We start from the raw sequence: 11,152 nt of genomic DNA on the forward strand, positions 1-11,152 counted from the left end.
CGTGTCCACCCCAGGTTCTGTTTCTCACCCGCCTCTCTCTGCTCGGCCCACATCTACGGGCCCTCTCCAGCCCCCCGCTGCCACGCCCAATTCTCCTCCCCCTACCGATTCGGTCTCTCTCTCTCTCTTCCCCTGCTCCGACCTTGGGTCGTGGGCTTCGTGACAAAATTCCATCCACCCGCCTCCGTGACTATGTTACCAATGCCATCAGTGCTCCCAGTATAAGTTCGTCACATCCTTCTCTCTCTTCCTCTCATCCTTCAGGTACTCCTTATCCTTTGACTCACTATGTAAACTGTAACAATTTTTCTGTAAATTACCGGAAGTTTCTTGCAGCTCTTATTTCTAAACAGGAACCTCGTTCTTTCTAAGAGGCTATGAAACATGACGGTTGGGAGGCCTCCATGCAACAGGAAATCCAGGCTCTTGAGGACAATGGCACCTGGACCCTTGAACCTCTTCCTGCGGGTAAACATGCTTTGGGTAGCCAGTGGGTCTATCGCATCAAGTATCATTCTGATGGACGTATTGAACGTCTAAAATCTAGTTTGGTCGTGTTTGGCAATCATCAGTAGGCAGGCATTGATTATACAGAGACTTTTGCTCCAGTCGCCAAAATGACCACTGTTCGGGCCTTTCTTGCTATTGCTGCTTCCAAAAATTGGGAACTTCACCAGATGGATGTACACAATTCTTTTTTACATGGGGATCTTGATCAGGAGGTTTACATGAAGCTTCCTCCTGGTTTTGCTCGTTCGGATCCTAATCTTGTGTGTCGTTTGCGTAAGTCGTTGTATGGGTTAAAACAGGCTCCTCGTTGGTTTGCAAAATTGGTCATAGCTCTGAAAGGATATGGGTTCTTGCAATCATATTCCGATTACTCTCTGTTCACCCTCACTCGTGGCTCCATTCAGATCAATGTGTTGGTTTACGTTGATGATCTTATCATTTCTGGGAATGATTCCGCTGCATTATCTCTCTTGAAAGCCTATCACAGTTTCTTCAGGCTCCACACGTGGCTCACTGGGAAGCCGCTATTCGTATTGTTCGCTATCTGAAGGGTTCCCCTGGGCAGGGTATTCTTCTTCGAGCTGATAGTAATCTCTCTATTCAGGGTTGGTGTGACTCTGATTGGGTTGCGTGTCCTGTTACGCGACGCTCTTTGTCTGGTTGGCTCGTTTTCTTGGGTGGTTCACCTATTTCCTGGAAGACTAAGAAACAACACAATGTTTCTTTGTCTTCTGCTGAGGCCGAGTATCGTTCTATGATGGCTATCACTTGTGAGCTTAAGTGGCTCAAGGGCCTTCTTTTGAGTCTAGGCATCCAGCATCGATCCTCAGGCTATTACTCTTTTCTGTGACAGTCAGTCTGCCATTCATTTTGCCAATAATCCCGTGTTTCATGAACGCACTAAGCACATCGTGGTTGATTGTCATTTCGTTCGGGATGCCATCAAAGATGGCTTGATTGCTCCATCCTATGTTCCTACTACAACTCAGTTGGCTGATATCTTCACCAAGGCTCTTGGCAAATCCCAGTTTGATGTTCTCATGTCCAAGTTGGGCATCTTTGCTCACTCTGCTCCAACTTGAGGGGGTGTTGAGATATTCTTGTGATCTTATAGATTGATTTGTTATGATTTGATATTCCTATCTTTTAGGAAACTTGCTTATCTTTTTTGTATTGTCTCCCTATTAATATACAGGGATTGTATTACGTTAAACATAATAACAAATCATATCTTTTCCTCTCTCCACATTCTATCATTGAGTTTTCCTTAATATATTTTAATGGGAATAGAAAAATATACATATCAAGTTCTGAAACACAATAAATGAAAGATAATTGTTAAAATATTTATATTTATTAAATGTGTTCGCTGATATACATATGATATATGTTACACTGGGTGTTCTACAGTTTAAAGTCTAACCTGAAATAAAAGGATTAATCGGAAGTTTTTTTACTCAAATCAGGTGCTCCCGCACCAAATTATTCGTAGAAATCCAAAGATTGGTAGGATCTTTTGCACGTCGGAACTTAATTATGTAACAATAATTTGATTGTTTATGTCCAATATTTATTTATCTATATTTATTTAGGTAATACCTTAATATTATGTTAGAAATATTTTAAAATTTCATTAATATTTTGCTAACTTATATCCTAAATGGTGCTAAAATGTTAAATTTACCTATATGTTAGAGTTTAACGTGTAAAGTTGTGGTAGTTACGTGTTCAAAAACTCAATACTAACCACAACCCATTTATTAGTCAAATAGTTTTTCTAATAGTTAGGATTAGTTGCTAATAATTAGTTAGTGGGTTAACAAGTAGTGGTCTAGATAATGGTCTAGCTAGTGGGATAGCAAGCAAGTAGTGGGCTACATAGTGGACATGTTGTTAGTAGTGCTTTGTATGCCTATTGAAAGGTTGTTTTGTTTATTCATGTTGTGAGTATGAAAAATATATAAAAATGTAGTCTTATTAATTTCTCTCCAAGTTTCTCTTTTTTCTCCTCTAAAAATTCTACACTTTCCATATGCATGCTTTAATTGAATGAACAAGAGTAGATAAACAAGAGTTAATCTTACCAATTTGTAGGGTGGCCCTTTCCATATGCTTCGAATATTTTCAAGTTTCAACAGGTGTATAGTTGTAGGAGAAGGGAGCAATGACATGCGATAAGGTGTTGCTTCTGCCTCCACGTCATACACATAGTTCATGGCGTCACAATTCTCTATTGTCAGTTCCTCCAACAGTTCTCCGCCACCTGGAAGCATGTCTGGAACTATATTCTTCAATCTTGGGCATTTCTTTATAAAAAGACATCTTAACTGTCCCAGGCAACTTAATGGAGGTTGCCCATAGCACATCTTCTCCAACTGCGGCATATATTGTAATGAAAGTATTTCCAAGATGGGGAATACGTTCACAGTTGTCAGGGAAGGAAGTCCCTGTCCTGTTCCTCTGCTATCAACCATACATTCAATATCATGAGAGTTCACTATCTTAAGGATCCTAATATTCTGAAAACCTGTGTCTTCGAGTTGAGGACACAAGTTAAAGATGCCTTCCATTTCTCCTTCAGTACTAAGATATTCCACGACTTTCAGATAGGACTTAAAAACTTCCATTGATAATAAGTCATTTTGCAAGGACTCTACTTCCAATACTTTTGACCACCCTAAACTCGAATATCGGGGGCTGACTGAGTATTTCCCTGCTGTTATCCAAAACCTTTTCAACATTTCTACTTTAAAATCGCCGAGAAAAGACACATCTCCCATCCCAAGATTGGTAACACACACAGTCAAATGAGGCAAAAATCTTAGATCATCAGAGACATTATTACTCTCCACCGCACACCTCTTGATCGTGGAATACGGTCGATAACCTTCACCGAAGTATAACTCCTCTAGCATAGTTAATCTAGATAACAACTTGCTAGGTATGTCTTTACTTTTATATACGTCCAGCATTCGTAGCTTGCACAGCTCCCCTATCCAGTTCGGTAACACCAAAACATGACCAAGGTGGAGAATTTCCAGATTTTTCATTTTTCTGAATTTAATAGACATCTCGCTTTTCCTGAAACGAGCCAACAAACCAACAAACCAACAATACATCATTAATTATATGTTCCTATAACCCATAAAAAAAAAACATATACAAATTTTCATAATCATATTCACCATTCCATTTGACAAATCTCGTTACTGTGTACTTTATAACTAAAATGAGTATTATTAAATTTGAATATAGTATATAATTCTTAAAAAAATCTTATCAATTAAAATGAGTTGTGCACTTCTAAACATCACATCACAAGTATTCCAATCTATGAAAAAAAAAAGACTAATATTATGGCAAAACTCCTATATTTAATGGAAAATAAATAAACCAGCAAATTTATCTTCCAAATAATTGTATTCTTAATATAACTGTTCAACTGTGTCATGACATACTACAAAGTTCCTCTCAATAAAATTAGTACTCTGAATTAGAAGCTTATGAGATATCTACAAAACTACATAATTCTAATTAAATTATGTTTTCCCTTTTGAAGATATATACGGTTTATATTGAAGCATATAATTATTTAGAATGGGCTGTATCAAAAACAATTATCATCCATGAGCAAATGAGCTAAAGTTGTCCAATCTCTATTATATAAGTCAAGGGGATCTATATATGGTGTCCCTCAATGAAATGTTTTTTTTTATCCTTAGTATATCTACTTAATTAAATATTTAGATTTTGTACAATTATATTCTTTCATTTTTTAAAGATGGGTCAAAAATCCCAATAATAAACTAAATAAGCATTAATAAAGTAACTTGACATAATGAGAAAAATTGTTATTCAATAAAAAAAGTTACAAATCGAATTTGACTACAAAACTTTACATCTAAATGTTTATCTCTATTTCTAAAAACTTTATAAATTACAGTAGTTTGGATAATAATAATTACAAATCACACTGTTATAATTATATTTTGATCTCGAACAATCGATGCACGTATCGCGTGCGTAGAAGACTAGTATTATTATAGCAAAGTATAGAATCACTCCACAAGTCCAATTTCTAGTTTTTAATATTACGTTCATAATTTGATTAATGTTTGAAAATGTTAAACAATTTAACTTTGGAAAAAGGAACATTTCGGTGTAACCTTTACATACATTAGATTTACATAAAAGAAGTACTCCCTCTGTTTTTTTTTTATCTTTCTCACTTGGAATCTTGACACTATTCATGCATAGAGAGAATCTTCTCAAATATTCTCAATTTATAAGAAAAAACATAGTCATGTGGGGTCTTGTTTGATTCGTCTTAATTAGTATTTTATTAATATTCAATCGTTATAATTTTTACTAATATATAATAAAAGATATTTAAGTTTTGAAACGTGCATTGGAAGACGCGCACAGGAAAGTGAGAATGATAAAAAAAAAAACAGAGGGAGTACTATAGAATTACTTAATTTGGTTGTCATATGGTCCCAACTCAGAAAAGGAAATAATTAAGTATCCTCTGATAAGTTGATCCCTATCAAATTAGCAAATGCATTTCTTATATGTTCTTTTATTATACCACTTTGAATCTTGACATTACTAGAATTTTTCACACGCGATGTGTGTTTGAAGTTTTTTCGAAACAGAAACTCGATTTTTTTCGGCATAATAGTCAAAATTTATACATTAGACATACGAAGTATAATTATTTTTAGTTGCAAAATTTGATTGGTTTAGTTGCTATTACTTAAGTAATTAAGTCTCTCACCATTTTTTTTGTTTTTTTTTTTACTTTTCAAAGTTAAATTCTATGAACAAAATAGAAATTTTATTGAATTTATTTATGATTTCTAATATTATAATTTTTAGTTGATTTTTGAATTAAGTACAGTACTTCATAAATTGTAAAGAAAGTGGACACTTTGATTTCAAGTCAATTTTTCAATAGGTTGTAGTTTGTAAGTGAATTTTTAAGTTTTTGTAAAGTTTCCTCATTTTAGTGATTTGCATAATGTAAATTATGCAATTTTATGATTTTAGTTGACTTGTGAGTGATTGTTATAATTATATTTTTGGTATTTTTGTTTGAAACCCCCCTTTGATTTGTAAGTGGATTTGTAATTTAGAATGGGAAGGGGGTAACATAGTCTCTTCATTCGGGGACACCATAGCTCCCCCCTTCCTTATATAATAGAGATATGTTGTACTTTAATTCTTGAATGATATTTTACATAAATCTTTTTACCTTGATAATTTATCGCTATTATATAATAGAAAAAGATAGGTCCAAATATATGTAAAAGTTTAATTATATATAGGAAATACTATAAAAAAGTAAATATTTTTTTTCCTTGTCTAACTTCTAAATTCTGATTTCACTACAAATAAACCTCTATTTTTTATCATGACCCACCATTAATTGTGAATGGTTCTTGAGGATAGTGATTTGTAAGTAAATTTTTGTAGATGTTTTTTGTATGTATTGACATTCTAGGTTATTAGTTTTAGTTTGTATGTTAATTTAAGTTTTAATAAAGTTTCCTGATTATTTGAGTGATATGCGTGATTTTTATAACGTGATTTTCTTAATTGTATGAGTGATTTGTAAAGTTTCTTCTTTGAAGTGATTTGTGAGTAATTTGTGAGTGAGTGGTGTAAATTAATTTTCGGTAGTTTTCTTTGAGTGTCGATTTTGATTTTGACATTCCTTTTGTAATTTAGAAAGGGGGGGGGGGGGGCAAAATACGCATTTCAAAAGAGGACACCATTGCTCCCCCCTTCCCTTATATAATGGAAATTTAACGTTAGATTTAATTTTCTAACTTCTCTTCTCAATATGTAATAAAAAAAATCATGTGGGATCTTATTTAATTCATCTTAATAATTACTTTATTAATATCTGATCGTTATAAATTTTATCAATATCTAATAAGAGATATTATCAAAGAAATATATTGGCAAATAGGAAGAGAAACGTGGTATGTATAAAAGAATAAAGAGGTATTTCTAAGACAGATGAAGTAGTATACAATGGAGTTCAGCTAGATGGCGCAATGTTCGCTAGTGACCATTGCCATATGGATGGTTTTTTGTTATTTTTTTTTATTTCTGGAAAATACTTTGAATTACTTTTTGGCATCTTTGAATATACAAACTTACTATCCTTGATGTTCAACAACAAAAATTACGGATATAAAAACATATTTTTTCGATCTACATAATAACTAATGGATATAAGATGCAAAAAACAATATGTTCAAATATAATTTTTGGATGTACAAAACAAAACATCGATGTGCAAAAATTGTTTATGGATCTATAAAATGTAATATGGATGCATTAACATACTTTTTGGACATATTAGATGTACACACTTAGTTTTTTTGATATACAAGATAAATTATGAATGTACAAAGATAATTTTTTAGATGTAAAAGAAAAGTAAAGCAAAAATCATTATGAATGTGCAAATATAGTTTTGGGTGTACAAAATAGATTCCAAGTGTGCAAATACACTTTGTACCAGTGAAAACATAAAAAAAAAATTGTTGGCACTACAGAAAAAAGAGAAATTGGTAAATGTTCACCAATAAATATTTTGCCATTTAGTCATATTCTATACATGAATCCTTCTATCTCTTAATCTTTTCTATATATATACAAGTATTAATAACAATAGTTTCTACTACTAGACACAATTTTGGGGTAAGATTTCCTTGCCTTCCCGGCTTCCCCTACGTTAAATAGTCTTACATGTTTAGTTGAGTCAGACTCTTCTCCTTACCAATTATAAAAATAGTACTATAGCAATAGTGTTATTTTGAATACTCATGTTATTTTCACGTGATATTTATCAATAAAAAATATATATTAGTATTATTAATAGTGTTCTTCTGAATATTCATATATAATTGCCACGTAAATAATTAAGTCTTAGCATCCACAATGGAGAGGAGGTCATCTTCCTCTTATATTTTCTCTCTCCTTTTCTCCTCTTGACACCTCATTTTCTCTTTCCTCCACCTCATTTCCCACTAACTCATCCTCTTCCTTTTAACATCGCCATATATTTTTTTACAACAAAGAGGATCCTCTTCTTCTTACTTTACACATACCCCACAAACTTAAACAACTATCAAGTGGGCCCACTACAGAAAAAAAAAAGAAATTCAGCATTTCTTGTGAAAACGCAGCAAAACAAAGAGAAGGAGATGTGTTTTGCATCTCAATCATCATCCTCTTCGACACAAGGGCCGAGGCTCCATTTCCTATACAAAAAGAGGATTTCCTTCAATCCTCTTGCTAAGAGGATCCTCTTGCTTTGGTCTACAATGGAGAGGAGCTCCTTTTTGAGGAGAGAGAGCTTAAAGGAGATGAAATCCTCTCCATTGTGGATGCTCTATAAGATGTCAATTTCGTGCAACAAACTTTCTATACGATGTAAAGATAGTTGTTAAATTGTCGAAAGCTATACATACACTGGGTGTATGTGGGGCCAAACATACATTATTACATGGCAGTGTACGAGTGATCTTTAATTTCAGCCCCAAAAATGAAATTTCAGAATTTTCATTCAATGAAAATGAAAATTTCATTTCAAATTTTAAATCTGATTTTTATTTTCAAGATCCAATTACTACTCCTAATTTACCAACTATCACATTCTCTCTCCTCTCATTTTTTTGTCAGTAAATTTTTGTGGTCCAATTTTTTCTCTATTCCCTCTCTTCTTAGAGTATGTACAATGGGGCTCTCCAACTAGCTCTCCAACTAGCTTTCCAAGGAGAGAGAAAATGGAGAGCCACCTCTTACCCAACAATGGGGCTCTTGGGTGTGTTTTGGGTGTCTCTCCATGGAGACACTTTGCAAAAGGGCTCTTGGGGGAGATACCATTTGGGTTGATGGAGAGATGGCTCTCCAATGTGTGGGACCCACTTTTTATTGTAATTACTTCAATTATATTTTCTTCATGCAACCATTTAATGATCTTTTCTATAAAAATTTAAAAAAAGATGGTAATAATTAGTATGCCAACAAGTATAATTTTCCTTTATCTATAAAATGAGCCTAATATTGGATATTTAAAAATTAGTTTTTCATGTTGTATGTTAATTCTTCATTCCATGCCAAATTTATGAAAATTAAATATTAGCACTCATAATTATATTGTTTTTAAAAATTCTACTTTGCTTAAATTATGAAAAAGATTAATTTGTAATTATATTTAATTTACATGAATAACTTAATTTATATAACTTTGATCATAATATGAAATGAGGTTCATTTATTGACATGGGGACCACAAAATAATGAAAAGTTGAATGGAGAGCTCTTTAAAGGGTTTTATTGTTGTTGGGTGTTTTTAGACATGGCTCTTGAGAGTAGCTTGAAGAGAGAGAATAGGAGAGAGAGTGTGGAGAGCTAGTTGGAGAGACACCAACCATTGTACATGCTCTAATGTTCTTTAGTTCTTATTGTCACACTCAAGAATAAGACCAAAAAAGTGAAAAACTGAAAATCAGATTTTTTTTTCTCTCTCTTCCAATGTTCTTCATGTTCTTGCGGTAATGTTATTCATGTTTTTTGTTTCAACTTTTTTTGCACGAATTTTTTTTAAAAACTGAAAAATCTGATTCTTGCCCTCTTCTCTCTCTTCTAATGTTCTTCATGTTCTTGAATTTAATTTTTTTGTACAGAATTTTTTCTACATTGTATAATTTTCGTATAATGTTTCACAATTCTAATTTTCCGAGTTTTTAAAAATTTGTTTGTTTTTACATAAATTCACAGCAATAATTTTTACACAAAAATTTGTTTATTTTTAAAATTTCCGAGTTGTTCTCTTTTTCTTTAATTTTTTTATCTGAGTTGGATTTCTGAGTTATTCTTTGAAAAAGTTCTGAATTCTTTATAAAAAATTTAGTTGTTCAAAAAATACTTGGTCAATGTCGAAAAATGGAGTCAAATAGGGTTGAAACATAAGAGATGCAGTTCACGTGCGCCCCACATGTTTGGTTTTAACGAGTCAACGCTGAAAAATGCTTGGTCGATGTTAGAAAATGAGTTTAGATCCAGTAGAGTTAGTAAATAACTCTATCGCGTAGAGTTTAACAAATCATAGCCATTGATTTTAAAATCAATGGTTTATATATTTTTTTCCCAAAACTCCCCCCTTATTTTCCCCAAAAATCCTCCCCCTCATCTCTTTCCATAAAATTTGAGTCGTTGATTTTAAAATATAAGGTCTTCTTTTACCATATTTTTTAAAAAAGGTTGTTTCTCGCAAAATATTGTATTTAAAAGATTGTATCTGACAAATTTTTTGATATACTATTTTAAAGCTACAATTTCAACAACTATTTTAATCAAGCCATTGTGACAAGGTCGACGTCCCTAATGCCTTCACATTTACCAACAAAACAATAATAGAGATTTATCCAACGTTCTAAAAACTATAATATCATTATCACCAATTAACTAATTAAATACTTCATCCGTTTCTTTTTAAATATACCAATTGGACTTTCACTATTCACACTTATTACTTTGACTTTTCCTCCGTTTCATTTTAAATGTAACAATTGGACTTCCACTATTCACACTTATTACTTTGACTAAGATTTGTGATTTGTACTAAATGAAAAACATAGTCAAATGGGATCTTGATAGATTCGTCTAATGACCCACTGTCGTAATATGTAATTTTTATAATTTTTAAATATATGTAATTATAGATATTTATGGTCAAAGTAATGTCTCGCTGTGCGTGAAAGTGAGGTGATCATTTTCAAGTTTCCTTTTTTATTGTTTACTATTTTTTAAAAAATGGTTAGGAAAAAATTGAAAATATCTAAAAGAAAAAAAGTTGAATCTTAGAGTGAAGAGTTTGTCTTGTAAGAGACCATCTACTTTTAAATTAAAATTAGACAATGGAAGTTCAATAATTAAAAAGAGCACTAGTCCAATAGTGACTAGGTTAATTTCTTTCAGTAACTAGTTTAATTCATTTAGTTACTTGGTCTACTTTTATATTAAAATTAGACCGTCTTTTTTATTAATTTTTGTAGAGTGAAAAAGTTAGATGGGAGGAAGAGAGGAGAGTAGTGAGGAGTAAGGGAAGGAGAACAAAAGGGAACATTCATTACTATATTTCATGGCCATATACGATAATTTAAGTGCTCACAAATCACAAATAACAATTCCTATCCAATTTAATTGTTGCGCCTATGGCAAATCCAGATTCAATCAACATTATAAGATCACAAGGGGAATTACTAGGAGCAACCTAATTTCTTTATTTTTCAATCCAAAATATTATGCTTCGTACTCATATTTTCCTATCTAAAACTGCCAAAGGGCCCAATTTACCTAAAATTGTACTTCCTCCGTCTCAAAATATAGATCTCATTTGCCAGTAACCATCTTTTCACGTTTCAAAAAAAACCACCTTCTATAAATAAACTAAAGTGTCTTAATCAACTTTCCAAAAATAAATTGCATAATTAAAGAGATAAATAAAACCTTACCTCCAATGTTTTTCTCCAGGAAACCGAAGAGTTCTGAGATTCACGAAATGCTCCAGCGGGATGTCTGGCACTTCTTCACCCTCGTCATCCCATGGATATGAATCATA

General features: G+C 32.6%; 1 protein-coding gene across 1 annotated transcript in view; it reads right to left on the reverse strand.

Moving 5' to 3' along the window:
* LOC104891662 (uncharacterized) overlaps nucleotides 1-11,133 on the reverse strand; it is a 37,941-nt gene extending 26,808 nt beyond the window's left edge. The window contains exons 1-2 of the mRNA XM_048641707.2: nucleotides 11,046-11,133; nucleotides 2,595-3,591 (exon numbers count right to left, since the gene is read on the reverse strand). Coding sequence (XP_048497664.2) covers nucleotides 2,595-3,581 — 987 coding nt within the window. The 5' untranslated portion in view covers nucleotides 3,582-3,591; nucleotides 11,046-11,133. The remainder of the gene's footprint in view (nucleotides 1-2,594; nucleotides 3,592-11,045) is intronic.
* Between the last annotated feature and the right edge of the window lie 19 nt (nucleotides 11,134-11,152).

This window comes from Beta vulgaris, chromosome 4 (genome assembly GCF_026745355.1).
Source record: "Beta vulgaris subsp. vulgaris cultivar EL10 chromosome 4, EL10.2, whole genome shotgun sequence".
Lineage (NCBI taxonomy): Eukaryota > Viridiplantae > Streptophyta > Magnoliopsida > Caryophyllales > Amaranthaceae > Beta > Beta vulgaris.